The sequence below is a fragment of the Ciona robusta genome, chromosome 9 (assembly GCF_009617815.1).
Source record: "Ciona robusta chromosome 9, ASM961781v2".
NCBI lineage: Eukaryota > Metazoa > Chordata > Ascidiacea > Phlebobranchia > Cionidae > Ciona > Ciona robusta.
The window spans coordinates 2,219,331-2,245,016 of NC_143243.1; the positions used below are offsets into that span (position 1 = coordinate 2,219,331).

Sequence of the window (25,686 nt, forward strand, 5' to 3'; positions counted from 1 at the left end):
AAAGTTGGTTAATGCTAAATAAATTTCATATTCGCGCTTCAAGTAACCTTTGAACCTCGGGGTAAAAACAAACCAAAGCATAAACCGCAATTGCAGCTACAAAAACATAAACTTTATGTCGGGACCGTGGAAGACCAATACCAAACAGATGTTTACCGCACGGTAATGTAGAATAAAATAAATAATTCGAGTCAAGTATTATAGTTTTCTAGATTAAAACTATTATTTGGGCGACTTTGATCGGTGTAGCTTAATAATGGTTTTTGTCTGTTACACTTTAAAAAAGATCAAAAATGGCGGTTAAAATTGTGTGCAGTATAACTTTATATTAGTATACATTTGGTAGTGTATTCTAGTTTCGTTCGTAGTTTAACAAGTTCTTTAAAAATAAGTCAATTTTCTATATGGATTAATTTGATAAACGTATAGAATAGATACTGTTTAAGTTATAACCTGTATTGCTTATTGTATTTTATACATAAATATACATAAATCCAAATATGTGTGCAGATATAGCAATGGACAAACTGTCTTTGAATAGTGCTGCATCTTCAGATAACATTTCATCGGAATTTGAAGTAGTTTTGTCACAAACTTGTCATTCAGAAAATTCAAACATTGAAACCGGTTTAAAGGTGAATTGCATTAACTGAATTAAAACATATTGTGATAGTTGGTGTGGCTACTTTGCACACTGTGGTCTGTATAACAATATACATTGTGAAATATATTTTAAAAATCTTGCTTTTGTGACACTGTTGCATATTGTATATGTTGGTTGCCATTAAACTCATCATCATTGTTTTCGTACCTTTGTGATTGGCTGCCCTAGTTTCATCATGAAGGCCGAAGGGCATTTAATCGTTAGTCCGATTAGGGTCCCTAATAAACCTATGAGTTGCAAACGGACATGAAACAGTTGCAGATGTATTGGTTATTTCCACCAAAAATGCCCGTACTTTTATTAGGGACCAGTCGGGATATGTGAAAATAAAATTGAGTATGCATATTATTAAGATGCAACCGGTTGTATCCTAAACCTTAAGATCCCTAGTTAATAAATTGGTTGCTGTGCTTTCTTATCTGTTTTTTTTTTAAATTTACACACAAAAGTGGCATGACTAGTGACTACTGACCAAGAAAATAAATGCGGCTTAATGTGCCTGCCTTACTTTTACCCTGACCCTAACTCAAAACTTTAGGAGTTATAAAGATAAAATGAAAGTAGAGATTCTTCATAAATGTTATTATACAAGTACAAGCGCGTATAAATAATTATAATGGTTTAATCAAGTCGTTTTAAAGTTTAAAAAAACTTTCCTGTCTGAAGTGCTGGTATTTAATTTTGGGCAATGCATCAAAATTGTTTTTTTTTAGTTTAATGCAGTGTATGTGGTGCAGGGTTTGGATAGTAAGGGTCATTGCTCAAAAGGGTTAATTGCGCGTTTACGTAATATCTTAAGTGTAAAACAATTCACAATCGTTGTCTTTTTTTATAAAATATGGTTGAAGTTTGTGTTTAACTGGATTTATTTATAAACAAACAACAAATATGACATGATACATATACAAAAAGGCAAGAATTAACAAAGAAATTATTTATATAAAATATATATATATATATATATATATATATATATATATAGGTTAGTTAGAAACGCTCACTTAATGCCAATAGTGCCATAGCCTATTTAATTAATTTTATCTTGTAGGATACAAAAAAATAATAATTCTTATTTATTTAAAATAAGTTGTTGCATAAGTTTATAAGCCTGTGTAAGTTGTTCCTGTTTCACCTTGCCATGTGCTTTCCTGTTTGCTATTTCCTTTTAAGTGAATTGTAACTCACTTAACCAGGAAGTGTTGGTGTGTAGTTAGCATACCAGTGATTGCAATATTATCACTGTGAGTCAAACGATGCCTAACCATTATTGATTTTGTATGCGTTGCAATGCTTTGTTAGTGTTGTTAGATTTTCAGTTAAACTAGCATGTTTTTCTTATTAGATTGCCGGTAATGGTAACGAAGATCAGTTAAAACAAACATTAGAAGAAGTTATGATCAGTAGTGATATTATTAACAGTGATCTGAAAGCACAAGGTAAGTGGGATTTTGTATAAAAGAAATTATATATATAAGTATATATAGTTTGATTTTAACCAATAGATTTAAATCTCGCTTAATCATTATTAATCACATTGCTTGGGGTAATAGGCCAATTTTGGCCCAAATTCTAGAACCGATGCCGTGCCACACTGTGAGACCTCATATTGCATAAGATTCTATTTGTTCCAAACAATAATTATTTAAAAATATATCGATTATTTGTCTCATCAGAAGAACAAGACACCTCCCATAATGAAACAAGACCAACCACATTAGGTGTTGAAACAGGTAAGATATAAACTAAAAACAACACATAGGTTGTTGTGTTTATGTTAAATATATGTTCACAATATTTGATATGATATTGTATATATATATATATATGCAATTTTTTTATAGGTATATATATGTATATAATATTAATATATATATATTAGATGTCTTGAAACGAAGTCCTTATGTACAATAAATAATTCATTAATTAAAATCTTGTCTCCCGATGCTTATCATTTAACTGAAGCAAACTTGCAAATTTCAATTATACAACATTATGACTTACTTCATATTTATCAAAAATAATAAATATCTTTATGTTTGTCTTTGTCATCAGTATACATATAGGCCTATACTTATAATATATATTATATAGGAAATAATTCCTGATACAAATAAAATTAGGGAATGTCTTGTGGAAACTTATTTCTCTACAATTTTATTTTACCATATTGAGAAGTCCATCAGTTTTTTCAATAAAAGCATTAATTAAATGAATACTTGGGTATATCCATGTATGTGTAATGTTGTACAGTACTGTACACACATTGTTTTGCTTGTATAAAGTTGCTAACTTTGTGCTCAAATTTTTTGAAATAAAAGTTTTGGAGTAATTTAATGCTTTAGTTCTAAATCCACAAAACTTGGTACATCTGGTTCTTCTATAAACATATTTTTTTTTATTTATTTACAATTTATTCCTTACAGCCACTGTACCATCCAAGGATAAGTTATCCCTGGAAGATGAAGATTGCATCTTATTTAACGGAGTTTATTATCTTGGATGCGCATCAGTAAATGCTCCAAGGAGCGAAATGGAAGCTCTTCGAACAATTTCTATCCTCCGTGCTCAACAAGATCCGGAGTCAAGTTACTTCCGGGAGTTCAATCTTCCAGGACAAAACGACACGGATGATAATCCTCTTCATAAACAGATTGAGGTTGTGCTCAGTGTTCCCAACAGAGCAGATGGAACAGTCAGGTGCAATATTTACCTAAAAATAAAATACAGCAGTTATTTATGTACAGTAGGGTGTGAAGGCAGCTACAGTTGAGTTTTAAGGCGAATATTTTTTATGTCAACTCAACATTTAATATAATTTCCAGGTTACTTGAACCTGGAGTATCTGGAGTGATGACGTCATTTAAACTTTACACGATATTATTCTGCTGTCGTGGTGCTGATGATAGTGCTGAGAAAGATTGTTTTGCATTCACTGAATCCCATCAATCATCTGGAATATTTCAATGCCATGTGTTTCGATGTGAAGTCCATGAAGCTGTAAGTTGTTTGTTCTCTTTTTCTTTTCACTATAACACAGTGGTTAGACTTGAGAATCTGGCTCCAACCCAGGGAATATGGGGTTTGGCGCGAGGTGCTGCAGCTACTCTTGGTGTATGTGTCCTAGGGGAAAAATAAAAAACATTTCCATCAAGTTAAATATGCAATAACTCGTAAATTGGTATGAGGTGTATGATATAAAAAACACATGTTATAAAATCTGTGGTTGCCCGGCCACACAAAGATAAATGGACCACCTGTTTAAATTGTGTTACTCTATATCAAATATTTGTGGTGTGTTACCTCTGGCTGGGGTAAATGACTTGTGTATGTTCAGTGAGTTTTGAATCAATTCTGTTTTTTTTTGCTACCAGGTTCGTAAAGTGTTGTACAGTTTTGAACTTGCGTTTCGAAGTATTCCAAAAAGTCCTGTAAACACAGATGCAAAGTTATCTGCTGGTGCTCAACTGTTAAGAAGGTAAGATCTTCAAAAAAACTGTTAAAAGGTTTAAGAAGGGTAGAAATTGTATAAATTTTTGTTGTATAAAAACAACTTTAAATAAAGCTCTGTTTATGGTTACCTCACAAATGCAGCTTAATTTCTTACAGAAAAACGTTAAAAACTGTTCAAAATTGTTTATATCTAATGATTGCTGTTAAATTAAGTCAAAAATATTACAATTTTCTTTATGAAGTAAGCTATACAGCATGACACATACAGTAATAATTACAAATTTATTTACTTATGTTTGATAATAATTCAGACTAGTTGAAAGGTGTCAGCGAGTTTTTACCACCACTGGTTAGTTGTAGACAGGCATTCTTCTGCTGATAAGCTATCAATCAATAAATTTGCCGATGTCCGGCCATGCAAACTTTTGTTTCATAAGTGAAAGTGCAGACAAGAACACAAATAAACAGAAAGTGTCTCCACTTTTATATATGTACAGGCTTATGTATAAAAAAGAATGCAACAATCTGTACTAATTAGTCAGTTATGTTGTTACATTATAAATTTTTCTTGGTTACAATCTTACAAATCCCTTTAAAAAAGCATATAGTTACTGACCCCTGGTATAGGCTGAGCTATTGTGTTCAATATAATCAAACAGTTTGATTCTCACTTCAGATTTTACTAAAGATTCTAAAAAAACATGTCTCCTATCCTCACAGCTTACCAATAGTGTTTGCATACTTTCATTTCAAGTGTCTACCACTGTTGATGACTGTCTTGTGTAAATATATTATACATATGCTGCTGCCATTGTGAGCGTGTTTGGGCAAGACACTTAACAAAAATTTCTCCAACCCAGTGGTCACTAGTGGGTTGTTTAAACTGGCAGCTATACAGAAAAACAATCACCCACAAAGTTACATACATGGTAACTCTTAAGCAGGCATGAGGCGTGTGAAACACCACATCCGTGTTATAACTTTTGTCATTTTCCTGACACACAATGATAAACGAGTTACATTTATACACCAGGTCACAAATACAGGAAGGCTTAGTGAGTGTCTCACCTGGAGAAGCAAGCATGAACACTTTATCACATGAAGTTGATGAAAACACATTTTGTTTCACCGTGACACTGGAAATTAAGTGAGAAATTGTTTTTATAGTTTGGTTTAAATCATTTATAATTAATGTACAGCAGATGGTGTAACTGCTTTCTGTGGTATACATCTGGTGTTTGTATGCTATTTCTTCGGTAGTCGTAAGTTGTAGAACATACAATTAGACACAGAAATCTAAGAACGTTTTAGAAAAATTTGCTCAATGTAAAATGATAAAAAATGGTAAATTTATATATATAATGTATAGTTTTTGTTCAAAACAGTTTAAAAATACAAATAAAGCAAGTTAATATGCTTAGTACTTATATCTTTCTAAATACTTCATTATTTCCAGAGAGGACGACACAAAGGGTGGATATGCGACGGTTCCTTGGGATAAAACATCATCTTGCTTTAAATTACGTCACAATTTAATGAAACAAGTTATTGTCAAAGTAACACAAACCAGCAATGTGGAATTAACATTGGAAAGGTTGTTCAAGTTTAATTTCCGTTTGTTATAAATCTATAATCATACACTGTCTGTGACTAACATGGTATGAATAATGTATATCAACTTAGTGCATCACACACATTAGCAAATTACCGTGACTTTGTAATAAATTAATGTTTTCCGATAGTTTAAATCAAATTCAAAGGCTAAAATTCATAAAAGAAAAAATAATATGGTATGGCCTGTTTTTATAGTACCCCTACGCCAACATATTAAACATATATAAATATAATGTATGTTACGAATAATGTTGGCTAATAAACCTTATCATATGGAACTTTGTATAATTATAAAATGTCTATCCTTAACTGCCATTTATGCTAGTTGTTCTATATAGATAATGTGCTTGTGGAAGACCTGGGCTTTTGGCCAGATTTGGCCCATTTACCCAATTGGTATTTGTTATTGTTTTATTTATTTTTTCTTTAACAGATGTTTTGGATTGTTACTTACACCTGGTCGTAATGTGAAACACAGCGACATGCATCTGCTTGATATGAACCACTCACCAGTTGAAGATGAACCATTAACTGGAACACGAACTGTCGTTGGTTTGTGGGATCCTTCGCATACACATTTTGCTTTGCTTAACACTGAAACACAAAAAGGTCACAAAAATATATTAGATCTACAAATTAACTTATTTATTTGCATGGCGGGATAGGGACAGTCTTTATATCACAGGTGTTTTGTTTAATACACCTTGCCCCCTTACAAGTTACCATTTTTGGGGGTATTTTTTAATTTTTAATGTATGGCTGACAACTGGGTTTGAGCAATTCCCATTACGTATTTTTGCCAAAGGACATAATATACGCTCCAAACATTTGGAAGTATTATTGAATGTAACCTATTTATCCCTGTGTGACGGGGCAATGACAGTTGTTATAACTTAAGTGTTCTGTTGTGTTAAATATCTGGTATGATAACTTTGTCCAAATACAGTGTCTCTCAACTACATAAATATTACTTTTTTAAAAGTTAATTGATCCTACAGGTACTCGGGTGTTTCTGAGTGTTGCAGTTGACCTTGTAGTGCAAGAGATACAAGAACCTGTTCGATTTCTTATTGAAACAAAGGCAAGAATTTTTCCACAGAATGAAAAGTTTTGGTATTTCGGGAAAAAAATCCTCCACGAACAATTTTTCCTAAAACTGAAAGAGGTGAGTGGTTTGTTTATAAGTTGAAACATACAAAAAAACTGTTGCTCATAGGTATACTACACATGTTTTGAATAACAGCTTATCTGCCATTTAGTAGCTTACCAACGTCCTAAACTGTCATAAAGGCGAATTGTAAAGAGTGTCGAAGCGTTGGTATGCAAATAAATACCAAAGCTGTTTTACAAAACAAGTGTTATAAGTTGAATAGTTTCTAACATAATTTACTTTTACTAAATTAGTTAAGGACCCTTTATCTTTTGTTGATTTTGAATGACCCTTTATTTCCCACATATCTATTATGTAGTGCTTTCACTGGTTTCACATTACTATGCTAAAATTACTTGTGTGTTACTCTCACCTATAATACATAGCATGGTAACTGTTTATTAAATTAGAGTTTGTGTGGGAACATAACAGCTGTGTAAACTACCCTGTGTAGTGCAAATAATGTATAAAGCAATAATGAATACGGTTAATCGGTTATATAATTCTGTTAATACATTCTTTACTACCAAATGGGACAATAAAACAGAAACTGTTCTGTCCCAACCTAGCATATCAGTAAACAAAATAAATTACCAAATTTTAATCTCAAGGCTTCTTAACTAGGAGTCCGGAGAGTATACCAATGTTTAGTACTACAAATATTATACTATTAATCGTGAAAGCTTGCGGAAAATTTTAGAATAAAAAAGGGGTTGCGAGCAAAACATTTTTATTAAATAGCCTCGACAATCTTTTTTTAACGGTCTTGAAATATCCCAGCTTGCCACTAAGAAAGTGAACAAACCAATGTATGAAGTGGAAAGTATTGAAAGTGAAACATGGAGGAATAAATGGTCTTCATCCACGGAGCAACATCCACCTCTGGATCGAGCTCTTTGTTCCTCCTCACCTCAAGATGAGGAAGATGATGATGGTAAGATGGATCAGGAAATCATTTTATCATTTAATCCAAAATTTTATCAACCGTTGAAATTTTTAATGGTTAGCATTCCTGAACCCAGAGGTTACAAAGCTCATTACTGCTACCAAGTAACATTTATGTTTTTTTATTTTACTTGTGTGTTCCACAAGGCGTCCCAGAAGTCGCTTAGATGCAAACTCTGTCAATTTTTTATGAAAATACGTTTAATATCAATTTTTCAAATCATAATTCTATTTGTGGATTTTCTTGTATCGAAGCAATTTTACAAAATTTAAATATTAGATTGCATTTAGTTTGGTTATAATTTATTAAAAAAACAATAAATATTTTAGACACAGATGAACCATTGCTTAGTGGTTCTGGTGAAGTAAGCAAGGAATGCACGGAGCGTGTGTTACATGACTGGGGGGATGCCCTTGCAAGATGGCGCGCTGATCTTAGTCGTCGACCTACTGGTTTGCGGACACTTATACGAGCAGGTATACCCGATGCATTAAGAGGGGAGGTGTGGCAGTTACTTGCCGGTTGCCATGACAATCAGAGGATGTTGGAAAAATACAGAGTCTTGATAACTAAGGTTTGTTTTCAATTAATTTTATGGTTGGTTAAGATACAAACATATTTATTAGGTTTAGTAAAGCGTTTCTTAACCATTTGCTTTATTATGAAAATAATTTTTTATTGTTTAAATTTTTAATCTCCAGTTTGTAGCTATCACCTTCAATTGTCATAATTATCTTAAGCCAAGTATGCAAATTGACGGCTTACAAAAGTAACTTAAATTTACCAAAACTGCTGCCCTCTAAAAAAATATGGCAATTATAAGACATGTGGCTATAGTTGGCTGCCACAGTATACAAGGATAGCTTTAACAATTGAAAAATTAAAAATGAAGTTAATATATATTTACTACAGGACTCGCCCCAAGAAAACATCATACAGCGAGACATACATCGAACTTTTCCTGCAAATGATTATTTCAAAACAACTGGTGGATCAGGACAAGATTCACTTTACAGAATCACTAAAGCTTACTCAGTGTTTGATCATGAGGTTGGATATTGTCAAGGACTTTCTTTTCTTGCTGCTGCCCTGCTACTACATGTAAGTTGTTGATATATCTTTTATTATATATTTTATACGAGTGAAGCCCTACAGTGAGGGAGCCAGCGGTCAGGGATTTATAACACAGTTGGCCTATTACTCCAACATATATATTGTAGATATATATTCTATATGTGTGAAGTCCTACAGGGAGGCAAAGGGTCTCTTGAATAAGTAGACATCATTATTTTAAATATATGTATTTGTTTAATTGCATTAACCATTAAATTTTCAACGAAGTTTTTTATATTATTCTATTTTTTCATATAATGTTAAAAAAACTACGGTTTAGTTTTTCTTGGGTGTTTTTATGTTGTTCTGCTTACTGTATTTGAAAAATTGCTGTTGCATTTAAATGTATTTATAAGCAGTTTGTGTTTTAAAGTTATAAGCCAAATCTGGACTAAATTCTAGGTTCTCTAACAAGGACTTCATCAGTATAGAACAGGAATAATTTTTACTTTTTGACCGCAGATGCCAGAAGAACAAGCGTTTTGTGTTCTTATCAAAATAATGTACGATAACAAGATGAGAGATTTATTTAAAAACGGATTCGAAACTTTACATTTAAAGTTTTATCAACTTGATCGTTGTATTGAGGTAAGAGGTGTAATTATGTGGTGCATAAGGTGTGTTAGACAGAACACTCGTGTTCCAACAACGGTTTATAGTGGTGCAACTTTATAACACATACGTGCTGTTTCATACACACCATGCCCACTTACATGTTTCACCTATATAACTGTGTTTTTAATATTTTTTTCTCTTGCTACGATTTTTGACAAAGTTTGGGCTACTGGGTTGCAGTAATCGACGTCCACACAATGGTGACATCATCAAGTCTCAAACCCAGGAATCTCTAGTTATTTTTTGTTTTGCTTAAACTACTGGATTAGACCATTGTGTTTGTTGTGCAAAGTAACAAAATAATTTTCCTATTTTTACAGGAATTGATGCCAAACCTACACGATCATTTTAAACAACTGGGAATTGAATGCCACATGTTTTCAAGCCAGTGGTTTCTTACTTTGTTCACAGCTAAGTTTCCACTCAGTATGGTATACCAAGTTGTGGATGTGTTTCTTAGCGAGGTAAGAAGAAAAGTTTGTTATTATATAGTGTTCAGATTTCGGTTTATTTTACAATATTGGTCTACAGCACATTTTTCATGTATAGTGTTAACAGTGCTGCACCTGAATTCAATCTTTTTTATTTAACTTTTAGTAGTAACAAACCAACAATTTTAAAAATATATATATATGTATATACAAATAGGTCAATCTCAATGTAAACAGCAAAGCACAACAACATAAGCATAACTGGCAATGTCCATTAACTGTCTTGCCCAACAACACATACATCTATCTGTTTCGAACTTTCGAGCATCAGACTAAGTAGCCCTTCCCTTGGTTACATTACATGTGCCTAACCACTTAGCCACTGCATTGGTTGATTTCCATCATTAGTTTTTCTACTGTGTTCTTTTACCAGGGTGAACCGGTTGTGTTCCGTGTTGCGCTTGGTCTTCTACACTGTAGCAGGATGGAGCTGCTTGCTTTGGATTTTGAGGGCGTTCTGAAATACTTCCGCGTTCAACTTCCTAAGAAATATCGAAATGAGGAACATACAAAACTTCTGATTCAAACTGCTGTCAATCTAAAGGTAACATGGTATTTGTATACGGAGATAGGGTGGGTTAAATATCTCTCAGGCACAAATCCAAGATCCTCTGGTGTGCCTAACCAATCCACAGAACCTACGCATATAGATTACAATAAGATATTGTGTAGTAGACCATTAACACATTGCATACCATGTGTGTAACACATTGTATCTGATAATAGGTTTGTTTATTTTTGTTGTATATTTTTAAATATTGGCAGTTTTTTCTTAAACTACCTTTTACTAATCCGAATTTTTGTATTTACTGGTAAATATATTAAATACAAAATTTATGGTGATTATTTTGATTAAAATTTAAATTGTTTTCTTTTAGTTGAAGAAAATGAAGAAATATGAGAAAGATTATCAACTTGAGAAGGAGAGGTTAGCATTGGAGGAAGATCCTTTGATTAGAATTGAGGTAAATGTTGTTTATTATCACTTGTGTGTTGTATATCAGTTATTCACAAACTGTGGACATAAATCCCCTTTGTTCCCGGCACCTGGCTTTACGTTTTTAAACATAATGTTTTAAAAATAATTTCTGTAGTAATATTTGTAGATTGTTAATACCAAATATTGTAAACAGAAAGAAAACAAACGTTTAATGGAAGGAAACTTGCGACTTGAACTTGAAAATGATGATCTTGCAAGGGAACTCGTAACTAATCGAGTAACTCTTGGTACTCAACTTGAAAAGGTAAGTTGGGTTTTGTATTTTGTTAGTTACATTGATAACCAGTGATGCCAGTGATAAATATCACCATTGAAGTGATGCCAGTGATAAATTTTACCGGTGATACCAGTGATAAATATTACAAGTGATGCCAGTGATAAATATCCATCTTAGACGATGGAACACGCTGACAACCTCCAATGTGACCTGAGTGCCGCCATTGAAGATTTACGAACGAATCGCAACAAAGTTTGCGAATTAAACGATGAAAATCAAAGACTTGTTGTTGAAGCAGCTCAGGTTAGTTCATTATGTTCAATATTTGTTTATTTGACATCATTTATATATAATTTCTGGTCAGTTTTTGTAAAACCTTATGATAAATTACCTTTAATGATTGAAGGAAAAGATCACTCTAATCCAGTCTTGCATAATTTTTAATTGGCTATATATTAACCGAGTGACCACATTGGTCGTATCAGTTGGTTCTTATTATAACACGCACCATACACAGGTTAAAGAGATGTGTAGAAAGGAAATGGACAGACAAGCAACTGAGATTGAAGCAAAGTCAAAGATTGTGGCAGATTATAAAACTATTTGTTCACAATTAAGTTTAAGAATCGAAAATATGCAAATTATTCATAAAGAAGAAGTGGAAGCTGTTAAGATGGTGGGTTGATTTCATACATATCAATTTTTTTAGGTTTTAGCAAAATCGGTGGTGACAATAATGTTGCAAAAATGCAATATACTTTGTCTCATTCGTATAGACACCTAACAGCAGGGTAAAATCTTAGGTGACATTGTTAAAATGTAGCTACACTCATAAAAACATAGGATACCTCATTGATTAATGTAGTAAATGCAATATACATTGCCTTGCTTGTATGTATAGACAAATAGCTATTTTTAAAATTGGGCTGTTAAAACAGGATTTTACTCTTTTTCATAATTTAATTTACATTTTGCTGATTGTTACAGAATAAAGAAAATGTTCCCTCGACAAAACTGACGCAGTCGGACAAGGACCAACAACATAAAAATGAAAAAGAAAAATTGGAAAAACAAATTCGAGAACTTGAATTACAACTTGCGCAAACTAAACTAAAACTTGTTGAATCCGAATGCAGAGTGCAGGTGATTATTTCTATTAAATGAAGTTGTTCTAATGTCTTATTAGAGCATAAAGATTAGGTTTGCTACTATTCAGTAATCAGTATATTGATTTTTTGGATCTCTTTGTTACAGAAAGTTTCATAAATTAAATAAATGTCACTTAGTTATTTCAGCCTACTGGTGTTATAAAAAACAAAAAAGCCGGAAAACACTGGTGTTATAATATAGGTGTTCTGTTTCATACACGTTATGTTCGTTTTTGAGTTGTACCGCTTATGTAACTTTGTTTGTGATTAAAATTATTGTTAATTAGTAAAACTATTGCATTGCAACTAAGACTATGCCACTCAATTTAAGAAGATCTGTGTTAACACAAATTAAAATATTTACCATTTTTTTATATTTACCCATGAATAACCAAATAAATTATATTAATATAAACGGAATATACAATTACTATTTCTATTTCATTCTAATCGTGCACAGTAGCAGGTGTTTAAAACAAGACACTTGTTTTGTAGCGACTATCATTGCCCCACAGCGCAAGGTTAAAACCAAGCATCATATTTTATTCATTAATCCCATATATAAATACAGGATGTGGAACACCAGTTAGCATCAAGCACTAAAGAGTTACAAGCATCCAAGAACACTTGGTTCCAGAAAACTCTGTCCACGTTAACGACACGAAAAACTGATTCCTCCAACATTCCATCGCCTACAGCGACATCTGGTGCGAGTTTTGCAGCGGAAAATATTAACGTTCCAAAACGTCAAACTGTTCCCTAGGGTTTTTACATAATTCCTTGTGTTTTATGTGAAATTGCTAATTGCTGTCCCACCATATTTACTGTGCAATGATGTAACTACACTTCACATATATATATCATTTTAAAATTCTTGTAGTTTTATATATTTTCTCTATTTTTATTTTCCTATTATAAAAGAATGTACAAAAGGACTGAACTTTTTCGAGTAAAATTTCAAACCGGATGTTCAAATTCCCCACCTCAACATTCGATGTTGCATGTTGTTATGACGTCACATGCCCTACGTATTATGACATCATACACGACAACGTACTGTGCTATGTTATGACGTCATTGTAAAATCCCTAAGTCATGTAGCGAAAATATTAAAACGAATTGAAGCATTTTTTGGAAGCTTTTGAACACTGTCGTTTTTTTTGAGTGATTAATTTTAAAATAATAAAGGTCCTTAAATCAGCCACGAGAGGCGCTGCATGTTACCATCTTCTTGTTGTCTATTATTTGTGTGTTGTTGTATTCCGTTGTTCCGAACAATAAAACGTCACTTACATCTGATAAACGAGTAATGGTTCAGTGGTTGGGGGGGTTCATCATATCCCGGATTGTGAGTGTTCTGACTAAACTAAACCACCGAACTAACGTTAATCTTACTCCAACTTATAGTACTGTGGGGTAAGATGGAATACTGTTAGTATCTAAATCTCCAGGAAAGTGGGGCAAGATGGGACACCTGTTCATTTTATTTTCCCGTCCCATTTGGTGGTAAACAAAAAACATTTAAAGAATTATAAAATCGCATCTTCACGACTCCCATAGACCGTTGTTAATTGTTTCAAACACGGTCAGAATATTTGGATATTATGTTCTAAAAAAGATGTTCTATCTTTTCCCACCCTACTATATATCCTTTGTTTACTCCCAAATGGAACGAGAAAAAAGAATAAAGCATGTCCCATCTTGCCCTATCCTACTACACTTACCAAACCCAACCAAACTTAGGTCTAACTTTAAACTAAATCTCATTAACTGGAGAAAGTGACCTACTTAAAGTCAGCACTTTCTCCGTTTTTTTAATCTTTTGAAGTCGTGACATTGTGACATCACAGTAACTGTCTCATGGCTCAGCTCTGTTGGTTACCATGGGAAAATAGACACGATGAGATCAGACTTTGTTTGGTCTGCTTGCCACGCTACACTGCAATGTCAAACCTAGTCGACAAAACAACTTTCTGTGTTCCAAACCACAAGCGTCCGGTTTAACATAAATTATTCGTTCTTAATATGTATAAGAAGATTACTACGATTTTCCGTGCTGGTTGTATTTAGTACAGTTTAATTAGTTACGGAACGTATGTCTAATAAGCATTACGTTAAAATGCCAATCGCTTTACTTCTGTTGGGTAAGCGGACTCTCGCTGTTTATTTCATGGACAGCTGCAGAATGTTACGCGGTGAAGGAAAAATTTTTGCGGCAGATTTTTCGGCAAATGACGTCTAGAGATGAATGAACGCACAGTGTGTTTAACCAAGCGTTACTTAGACCCGGCCATGCCACTGGCGCATCGTTCAAAATTTCAAGTTGCGAAAAAACGCCAAGTTTGCTGCCGGCGCAAAGTTTTTGGCTCGAACCTGCGTCTTTTCATGGGCCGTGTTAGTAGGCGGTTAGTAATATTGTTTCACTCAGGAGAACAGGTTGTCTATTGCTATTTGAGAAGCGATGACAAGATAGCTTGACTGGCAGGAAATCACAATATTTCTGTTTGTTCTTGAGTAGGAGTTTGTATATTTATAACGACAGGTACACGGTTTGTAAGAAGCTGTGTAGATGTTCATTAACTGTATTGTGATGTTATTCAGACATATATTCTAAATATTGCGTTAAATTATTTATTTTTTACCATGTAATATTAAAAAAAACAATCACTTTTGGCATAATTTTGCGTATAATCTGTAGATAGACAGTATTTTAACAATATGCAAATTACCGGTTACATTAATTGAAAACCAACTAATCTATCTCTTTAATCCGTGTTTAGTTTAAAGTTTTGTTGGTTTGTTTGAAGTTCTGCGTTCTAATTATCGATTTGTTTAATTCGCACTTTCTCGAACTAAATCGGTCTGTTGCGCAACAAAAGGTAATTGTCTCCCTTCGAAACTGCTGGCGACGCTCGCTGCACCTAGACAGCAATAAAGCTTCCGCAGATGCATACACCGCTGGGTTTCTTTCAGCAAAAGCGGGCCCGCCAGTGCAGGCGACATCAGCCGCTTAAAACAATTAAAACGTCGCGCTCAGACAATTAACTGCGGCTCGTAACTCCTCAAAGCATATCGCATTTGTTCATTCGAATTAGTCGGTTTCTATGAAGCGCTCAAGTGTTATTGTTCATATTCGAATTCGTATGAAATCTCGTTTGTTTACTCTTGCCAGTTTAGTTGCCAGATTTGGCTCATTGCGAGACATCTGTGATGGTTTAGAAGCAAATTTCAGCTGCACAGATAAGCCAGATCATCGATTTAATCTCATGCTGAAGTGTGAAGCGGGTTTCGTAAAGTAGGGTGCGATCGTTAATTTGTTTAATGGGTTACCACCGTTTACCTTATACTTATTAGGCTGACCAACACCAAGTTGAATGTTGTTCGATCAGTACGTCAGAAGGGATAGACCAAAGTTGTTCTGAAGTATAGGTTCACAGTAATTAAGTTTGTGCACAGATTAACAAGTTTAATACAGTGTCTTGCTGCATAAAAGTCGTGCTCGTGTTGTTGTCAGTTTGTTTAGACGACTCATTTAAATCTCTTATGCGTCATCACGAAATAAATGAACGACCGCTAATTAAACGATATGTCGCCTCGAGCTCGCAAAGCTGTATATTATGCAACTCGGTTAACGACAGCGAAGAGCAATTATTTACTGAGCGTGTTCTATTTTCCAGGGTCCATGTTACAACTTAGTTAGCGGAGATTTTAAAAAAATATGGAGAATTACTATGTACCCAATGCAAGCCGACAATATCTTCGAAATGACGATGCGCTGATTTCTGGTCTTCCAAAACAGTTTGTCAATTCAATGAAAACTTTATTTAATATCTTGGACGACACTGGTGTGGGGCTGGTGCCTCTGACTGAGATTGAACGTCGCTGGAGAGACGACGCTGTCCCAAACTTGCCTGGTGTTCTCGACTGTTTACGTTCCGTGGCCCCGGTCGACGGGTTACTTTCGTTTGAAGTTTTTGTTTGGGGTCTGAGAACAGCTCTGTCCCGTGCTCGGAAAAGTCGGGAGAAAAATAAGTTTAAAGATTCCACAAACACCAAGCCTACCACGAAACAAGAATCAGAAAATGATATCCTCCCCCCTTATTATTACCGTGATATCGGGAAAGGGAAAGTCCCTCGTTACAACGGCAACACAAATTCCGATAATGAAGGTAATTAACTTGACTATGTACCGTGATAGGGTTAATAATTAGGAATGTAATCTATAATGAAATCAATAAAAACCCTTTCGTGTTTATTGGAATCCGATACCGGTTTTATATCGATGCGAGTGCAGCTATTAAAGGCGCACTGCTATTGTATCCTTTTAGCCATTGAAAAACTAGTAATAGACTTTATATAATTTAATTTGGTGTAATGTACGCTTGCCATAATCTAATCTACCATCGATTATGTACTGGATTTTTACGTTGGTGAATTTATTAAATGCTATCGATCTGCTTAAAATTGCCGCAACCCCGGTCGCAAGTTTATAATTCCCCCACTAACATGATACTGCATACACATAAACTTTAATGCATCCACTTTAATCCAATCAGGTCTCAGAAGCGGATCTTACGTCACACAGTCGTCGAGATGGATGGAACGAAATGACGTCACTTTTGGTCGATACCCACTCAATGCATATTCAGGGGAAAATAATTTTAATTCACACAATGAAAACAGAACATTTAAATCTGGTCATCGAAGGTCTAACAGTGGACCAATATCAACAGCAAAGGTAAAAAAACGATTTTTAAGTCCAAAAACGATCTTTTGGCAGTTGTTTGTTTTGTGGTCTTAAACAAAGGGACGGCGTTACAACAGCCATACGACGAGACACCATCATCAGGGTATATAGCGTTTCTTGTTCAAGGACACATGCGCCCACAATGATAGCAGCGTCACACCTTGAACCCGCGTTCACTTGGTCACAGGCCGTCGCTAACTAATTTAGGACGGACTAGATTGCATTTTATGTTTGGTATAAATACAACTGTGTTAATGCGCCTAAACATCTTAATTAGGTTGTTTATTTACGCCAATATAATGGCAAGCCTGATCCAACATATTAGAACTATAACTCAAACGAATGAGTGTAACTTATTATCCTCGCGTGGCCGGAAAACGACAGTCGTTATATAACACGGATGTTCAAACATATTTAAAAATATCTAACTTTGTATAGTTTTAATACATATTGTTGTTCTTGTGCATTAGTGATTTTAGATACTTGTTTGTAAAGTGGTCACACAAACATTACTGTTATCCAGGTTCTCCCAAGCCCAAAACGCACGCAATGGCCGAACTCGAACCGTGATGAAGTGCGTGTTACAAAGATGGGATACGCCACCAAGTTCGCTGCTGAAACTTCTCATACAGAAGACGAGAAGTTAAAAAACAAACTTCCGCACATAAATACCAGTTTGGAGGAAATTAAATCTGATACATCGGCTGATAAATCTTTTCTAAGTCTCAAATCGGACTCTTCAATCTGCAGCCTTGAAATGAAGAAGGGATTGAAATCTGATGACGAGTTTTCTGTGAAGATCACTCAAGACTCCAGCTCCGAGAAATCGTTTCATTGCTCTGAGAAAAGCGAGCTTGATCGTGTAACAGCTAATACTTTGTTTATAAACTCGGACGACAAAAACTCTATGAATAAAATGAAGCCGATTGGTTTGTCGGGTAAATACATCGGAATTACTGGTACCATGCAAAGAGCAAAGTCATCTGCGTGTATAACGAACGGCTACGGAAGTCTCCGAAGACCTACCACGACAGCGCAACCAAGTGGTGTGACGTCAGCATCGGAGAGTTGCTTCCGTGTCGAGACAATTGATCGACGAAAAAGGGAAGGGAGTCGGATGTCAAAGAAGACGAATTCGTTTCCTACACAGAGGCGACAATACGCAAGTGCTGGAGAGTAAGTAGAACGCTTGACTTGCATATATATTACTGTGGGGTAAAATGGAATACCTTAGCATCTAAACCTAATTTGGGCTTATCATGTCCTGAACATTTAACAACGCTACTGTATAGATCACAACATATTACAACTAAAAACAGTTTTCTTCACTGAGTTTTACGTGACATTCCTTTGGGAGTAAAAAAAAATTTAAAACGTGTCCTGGTTAACAGGCAACATAGATTTAGAACCTATTATGTGTAATGAAAACCGGGTTTATAATGTTATATATGTGTTCTAACAGGAGTGGAGACGAATCTCACATGAGGATCTCGGACATGATTTCCACAATTAACTCGGATCGAAAGAGAGCAGCGAGTGTTATCCCCGATCGGAAGAAGATGCAGGAAGATGATCAAGTTTTAAGAGATGGATCCGGTAGAAGATGTAACAGTGCATCACCCCCTGACAGACCTGCAACGAAAACTGCGAGAAATTCTTCATCAATAAATCCTCCCAAACAATCCAATGCAGAAGAAAACTCTCCCAAACAAGGTGAATACGAACAAACGAGTAAGCATGGGTGTGTATGTGCTTACACACACACACACACACACACACACACAGAGAGAGACACATACGTATATATATATATATATAGTAGGGTTGGGGGAAGATAAGTCATGTTACATTTTGGTAGTAAGCAAAGAATGTTTACTAAATTATATAACAGTAGCCCCGCGGCTCTAAAAGAGGGTTGTTAATTGTTTATTAATACATGATCAGGAAATATGCGACGTGTCAATGGTGTACTATTTTACCCCACAGTACTATATACAGTTTGATAACAATTAATCTTTAGTTACTAGTTCATCAAAACAGACTAAGAGTAATTGAGAAAAAGATTGCCCAAGTTATATGTTGCTACTTTACTAATGAGACGTTAAACTGATTTTATCATCAAGTTCTAATTTACTCCATAACAAACTTAGTTTATAAGAGGCATATCATACAAATGCTTAAATTGCCCATTATTCTTATAATAGTCGCGTAACTGAAAGTTTATTTACGGTTCCCCAGTTTAGTGCTACGCGGCTGATAAAAATCTAGTTTTGCCGGTGTAAGATGACACCTGTATTAATATAAGGCAACTTGCACGTGTGGCCTTATGTGTCGATTCAAGCAACTTTTCTCCTTTAGCATTCTAAGCATACTTGATATATTACTTTACAATTGCATGACGTAATTGTCTAAAACTTAAAAGTACCCAAAAAACAATTTCGCCTCAAAGTACCTGTAAACAAATTGTAATGGTTTCCTTTGCTGGACAGTTAACCTATTTAAAAACACCAAAATCGGTTACATTCATTAATTTAAAACAAGATACTTTTAAACCTATTTTTAGTTCCCGCGTTGTGGCGCATAACAATTTGACATTACAGATTAGATTTTCTTAACAAAAAGTGTTAATAAGCGACGTGCGGTATTTTTAAATAACCCGTAGAATTTGAACAGTTATTAAAAAACGGTTTTAAATGTAAATTGAACGATAAATTCAGACCCGAATTGCCTGCGTATCTTATTTCATTGAAACTTGATCGTAACGCTGTCCCATTAACCGTAAACAACTCGGTTTGTGACGTTTGAATGAAGTCTGTGAAGCATGATTGTGATGCAATATGTTAGGTCACCTGCGTTCGTTGGTTTCCTGACTTGTAACGAAAAAGGGACGATTTACAATTTATTTTTCCATGTTTCCTTCAATTTATTTTGTATAGTAAGTTAGGATAAGATGGAACATATTTTCATATCTTTTCCCATTTGGCAGTAAACAAAGAATAATTAGAAAATTATATAACCATAGCCTACGACTCTAAAAAAATCCTTTCATTGTTTAAAACACGTATTACAAAACACCCCACGGTACTTTATATACCTGGTGGTCAACAAACGTTTAGCGTTGAAGTTTGCGCTTAAAATATTTGGCGCGACCGGTACAGTGACCCGGTTAAGCCGATAACCCTTGGACCAAAACCTTCAGTTAATCGGTAAACGGCAACGGATCTTCGAAGCGCTGCTGTAAACGAACGGCGATTAATAACGACTAAAATCGATTGATACGGCACTCGAGTGCTATGTTTGTGTTCAAATCAAATTTGCTCTTTTATCGCGGCTGACTTGAATGGATGATCGTTGGATTACACAACAGTGAAGGAGAATATTGTTATCCTCTGTTTATTATGGGAATCACAGTTCGCTAAACTTTCATGGTAATACCTTGTTCGTCTTTTCAGATGCCGCTGAAAATGTACAGAAGGATTCAGCAGGCGTAACATCGGTTGGTGTGTATGCAACAGTTGGACGACGCAGAGGTTCGAAAAAGAGAGAAGCAAGGCGACATACAGTGGCAAATGGAATTGATTATAACGTGGTAAGCTTTTAAAGCTGTTAACCTGTGTATACTCTTGTATAGATACTATGCTGGGATAATGCATTGTGATACAGTGGTTAGCGACTCTAGGCAACGGTTTGTGTTCGAGGCTCAACGTTGCTACCAATGTTGTCATTAACACCCTAAAGTTAAATGAAAAAAAAACGACATAAAAATATCACTCACTAAGTTACATAATAGGTGGTATACTTAGTGTTTCTCTTTGCAATAATAACTCTAATGCAATCAAAACAAAAAAACACGTCAAATAAAAAACTGCTTAAATTAATTAATTTCCGTTTAACCATTTAAAGCTCAAACTGATCCAACAACTTGAACAAGAGAAGGACGTTTTGCTTCAAGGATTGGATGCTTTGGAAAGGGGACGAGATTGGTTTCAAGAAAGAATTTCTGACGTTCAAGAAAAACAACGTTTGTTATCAAACAACGGGATGAAACCGACACGTGACGTCACAGAGAATGACGCAACTGTGACGCAATCACGCATCGATAATCTGCTGACTAAAGTATCCGAGATGTCGAAACTTGTACAAGCGATGAATGAAACGGATAGCGTGGTAATTAATTTATTAATTATATTGCTGTGAAGCAAGATGGTATCCCGTTAGCACATAATATCTCATATTTCCTGAGTGTGTGTTTAGCAATTAACAACGCTCTTTAAAATACGTTAGGTTACGGTATTACAATTCTGTAAATGCACAAGTAGGACAAGAAAAGAGAATGAAAACCTGTTCTATCTTGCCCCACCTTATACTCTTTACTGTGTTTGGTAATATCAATAATTGGATTTCTATTTCAGCCTCTCGACGCTGGGGAATCTCCCGATTCAACCAAGAACGCACGGGTTATTACAGCTTTGAGGGAACAGAATCATGTTCTTACTCGGGTATGTTTTCTATTCTGTTATTAACGACTGACTTAGTCCACCACGTAAAAACGCACCAGCGAAAATGGGATTAATGCCATAGCTGGCCTATTACTACGTTATAATACATTGGTATTTAACGCTGTTATCTCCTTTTCACTAATTACAAATGCCCCGTTTATAGGACGTCACGAAAAAATCCGACAAAATCTCTCAACTTGAGCACGAGAAGTCTGTGTTGGTGCAACAGTTGTTTCAAGCTAAGGCTGAAGCTCAGTGTGTGGACGGACAAGTCAATACTTCCATATTTATTTGAAGCAAACGCTTGCACCTTATTCTCGTTATGCCATTCTTCTTTACACTAATTTCATTTTCATTGTTCAAATTAAAATTCGTCCTTTTGTGTGTGATAAACAGTAATATAATGATAATATATGCGTGTAATAATCACTTCGAGAAATATGACAGAATTTCTCAGTCCTTTTCTTTGGTGTAACAACATATATAATAAACCTAGATTATGCACTTTGTGGTTTCTACTAATAGTAAGCACAGTTTTTATTACATGTTCGTGTTAATAAATATTCTAAAACTTAAAACAATTGTGGTTTCCATTAACGAATATATAGTAGGGTGGGGTAAGATGGGACACATTTTTATTCCACTTTCTCGTTCTATTTTGTTGTAAACGAAGAACATTTAAAGAATTATAAAACCGTATCCTCATGACTCCCATAGATCGTTGTTAATTGTTTAAAACATTATCAGGATATTTGGACATAATGTGCTAGAGGTGTCTCATCTAACCCCACTCTACTATAGGGATATAACATTGATAATAAACCCAAAAGAAGGACGACAGAAAAAATATGAAATATACAACAATTTTTCACAAGATAAAATAAGAAACGTCAAATCACACGTTTATTTATCATAGCTCAGGATTTGTTTTAATACCTTACTGATATCTCACAAAACCTTTGTAGCAAAAAATTGCCAATTTTATATAAATAGTATGAACCTGGTTTGCATTTATACTTGAAGGTTAGTTAAAAATATTAGACAAAATAATTACATTTATTTGAAATAAGGACAAACCTTAGAAATAGGGGTCAGTATGGTAGCGTTGAATATATACAATGTTAAAGCTAAATTCGCGTTTGAACGATAAACTAGAACCGCGAATCATTGTGAACTTAGTTTGTTACGTCACATTTAGCCCGCCTTTTAAACCGTGATGCTGATTGGTCAGGTTAATTGCTCATGCGACCGACGTCTCGCATCAGCTGATTACTTCGCGCATAAAACGCCTCTTATGCAAAGCGAGTTATAACCACGTTTCAGTTTAGATGAAGTTGGTTTCACATAAGGTTAGAAGTTGGAAGGTTTAAAGAAGTTTTATTGCAAAGACTTTGGTTAAGTACTATTTCACTACATTATTTTATACAGTATTATTTTGGCCCACATTTTATTCAATACTATTTTGCTACAAGTTCTGTGCCTTGTTTTTGTTACTTTATTATAGTTCAGATTTAAATTACTCTTTATCACATTCTATTTCCGGTATCGCGACCTTTCTTTCTTACGTCAATCGCGATGTCACATCACGTATTATCTCGGTTCACAATCGCTGCGTTCTGTTACGTCACAAATCCACACAAGTTTTGCTTATTTCGTTCGCGTCGGTATTACGTCAATGATTTCGTTACGTCATAGCTGACACACAACAAGTTGCTGTTGTACGCGTACGTTTCGCGCTTTTGTCATTGGGCCCCATGCGCGTTTTACGTCGACGCAGTGCACATGACTTGTATAATCTAAGTATATTTGCGCTGTGGACGCGTAACAAAAGATCAAAGAATTGGTAAAGTATAAATTACAATTGGCAATATTACGTACATGACCTATTTTTTAGAAACATCTTTGGTGTGACGTCACGAAGCGGTGATGATGCAACAACAACCCACTTCGTAAGTTAATTGTTTCGTCACAAACTTATTTTGTTTTAATTTGAGTTTTAACGTTAAACTTTGCAGAACATGGTATGTGACGTCACACAGGATCAATCGGACCACGGCGCGAAAATGAAATAAAGGTAAATATGACGTAAGTGAATTTTCTACCTGTTACCATTATATATAACTGTAACGCAGCTATCCTACCTTTGCACCCGAAGGACAAAGACGAAGACGCCAATAAAGGATACACGGTTTGACATTTTTAGGTACGAGTTGTGTGTTGCATCTGTTTGTCTGCTGCGCTGCTGTAATCTACTGAATATTTTTGTTGCCTTTTTAGTCAGTCACTACTTTAGTGCATTTTGCATATCACTGAAATATATACAATGAAACTATGGCGAACATCTTGCTGGATCAGATTTTGTTGTCGTACACTCTATGGTGTGTTTCTTCTACAAAGATCAAAATCTGTTAGTGCTGATTTTGTATATTTTCCCGATCATTTGGTGAGTACGCTCTGTGTTAGTACATAAACACTCGGGTAATATTAACACACAGTATAATGCGCATAAATTTGATAGCAATCCGTTTAATAATCTGTAACGTAAACTTCTCCACGTGACTAACTTTATAACAAAACGTCATGTCGCGTGATTGGGAAGATGGCCACGTCACAATTACGCTGCTGCGTCGATACAGTGGATTAGAGTATTGCCCTGCTGACCCTGCGTTCGTTGTGGTTACGTCAGTTTCTATTGAGCTACGTCACGGTCAAGTTATTGTGTGGACGTCGTCGCCAGTGATGCTACGCTTAATTTTTTAGGTTACTGTCGGCACAGTGATGCTACGCTCGGTTTTATGTCACTGTCAATGCGGCTCGTAATCACCAATAACGCAAGAACAAGAGTATCGCGGTATACCAATATGGCGAGTTACCTTTTGATTAGGAAATGCAGTAGCTGTTTTTGGCTACATTCATGCAATATGGTGCACACTGCGGATGAAAATTCTTCAGGATTTAAACTATATTTTCTTTGAACATGTTTCAATGATTATGCTGTTTGCTTTAGTTTTTTGAGTGCGTCCCTTTTTGTATACATGAGCTGTTGTGTTCGTTGCAAATTTGCACATTGTCTCTCGTCCGCACTCGCCGCGCTATTTCTGTCTTTTTGTCGGCGTATTCCTTGCTTTGCACATCCGGCAAAGGGTTTCTCACCAAGGTAGAAACTCCTCACCATAAGCTAGGAGCTTGTCGTGCCGTAGTGGCTTTCCACGAACGCCAGCCACATAAACTGTGAAGGTATTTTAATGTTGTTTATATTTTCCGAAGCTTCAGGGAAATCACGCTTATAGGTGTAATTACTTCGTATTATTACAAAATAAAGTATCAAAAGAACTTAATTTCTTATTTATGTGTTAGTGGTATGAAGTCAGAATCTTGTTTTGTCATGGTAAATTAACGCTAAACTAAAATGACGTCGTTTTTGTCTTCGCCCGCATTTGGAACCATCGTAAGCGAGGGTCAGATTACAAACTTCCTGCTTATTTACAAACTTCCTGCTTATTGCGGCAGGTGAATCCATTTTTTTATTTTTTAGAAGTTGATTCGTTGAATGAAACTTGGTGTTTGGGAACACATTTAAGCATCTCTATCCACATACAAGTTTTGATTTTTCGTCTTCTGGCCTTTAAGATATAGAACGGTCATTCGGTGTTTTATCTCTTAAGCATATATACAACAATTGCGTCGTTCAACGTCTTATATGGGTCGTCCTAATCAAGGGATTGACACTCAAGTGTGCAAAATGGGACATCGGTACACAAAAATGCCACAAGAGGTATTTTAGAAAACTAGTGTAATGTGGCTGCCACAAAGAATTTATATTTCATTTTTTGTTGTATTACTATTAAGCATAGATGGGTATTCGACGTCCGAATAATTCTAACTAAAATGTCTATAGCTTATGCGGATAACTGTATTACCATTACAGACTAATCTGGACGGCAATTTCCCTATGGAACGAAGTCCATTTTAGAAGATATATAGGAATCTATATACAGCGGAAGTCTATATAGTGGGTGGCATAAGGAATAT

At 35.1% G+C, this 25,686-nt stretch overlaps 2 protein-coding genes and 1 long non-coding RNA gene across 4 annotated transcripts; 2 read left to right on the top strand and 1 right to left on the bottom strand.

Moving 5' to 3' along the window:
• Window positions 1-21: 21 nt before the first annotated feature.
• Window positions 22-13,711, top strand: LOC149730752 (rab GTPase-activating protein 1-like). Its single transcript, XM_089883968.1, has 23 exons — window positions 22-162; window positions 511-635; window positions 2,007-2,100; window positions 2,338-2,394; window positions 3,088-3,361; window positions 3,487-3,661; window positions 4,036-4,139; window positions 5,148-5,261; window positions 5,571-5,708; window positions 6,162-6,337; window positions 6,727-6,893; window positions 7,659-7,812; window positions 8,154-8,398; window positions 8,737-8,925; window positions 9,400-9,525; window positions 9,873-10,016; window positions 10,417-10,587; window positions 10,922-11,008; window positions 11,177-11,287; window positions 11,438-11,563; window positions 11,778-11,936; window positions 12,248-12,403; window positions 12,980-13,711. The coding sequence occupies exons 2-23, from the start codon at window positions 519-521 to the stop codon at window positions 13,169-13,171; spliced, it is 3,276 nt and encodes a 1,091-aa protein (XP_089740094.1). The 5' UTR covers window positions 22-162; window positions 511-518; the 3' UTR covers window positions 13,172-13,711.
• LOC149730753 (uncharacterized) lies at window positions 3,141-4,181 on the bottom strand. Its single transcript, XR_016385638.1, has 2 exons — window positions 3,965-4,181; window positions 3,141-3,784 (listed from the first exon to the last, which is right to left on the bottom strand). It is a non-coding gene; the product is annotated as an uncharacterized LOC149730753 (long non-coding RNA).
• Window positions 13,712-15,979: 2,268 nt separating the features above from the next.
• On the top strand, window positions 15,980-22,235 carry LOC149730754 (uncharacterized). Of its 2 annotated transcripts, none has more exons than XM_089883999.1 (8): window positions 15,980-16,577; window positions 16,965-17,146; window positions 17,679-18,331; window positions 18,618-18,886; window positions 20,608-20,744; window positions 21,059-21,322; window positions 21,568-21,654; window positions 21,818-22,235. In XM_089883999.1, the coding sequence occupies exons 1-8, from the start codon at window positions 16,127-16,129 to the stop codon at window positions 21,947-21,949; spliced, it is 2,175 nt and encodes a 724-aa protein (XP_089740125.1). In that variant the 5' UTR covers window positions 15,980-16,126; the 3' UTR covers window positions 21,950-22,235. The 2 variants fall into 2 exon arrangements, with proteins under 2 accessions (XP_089740125.1, XP_089740127.1); XM_089884001.1 differs by having other exon boundaries at window positions 18,618-18,868.
• The last annotated feature ends 3,451 nt before the right edge of the window (window positions 22,236-25,686 follow it).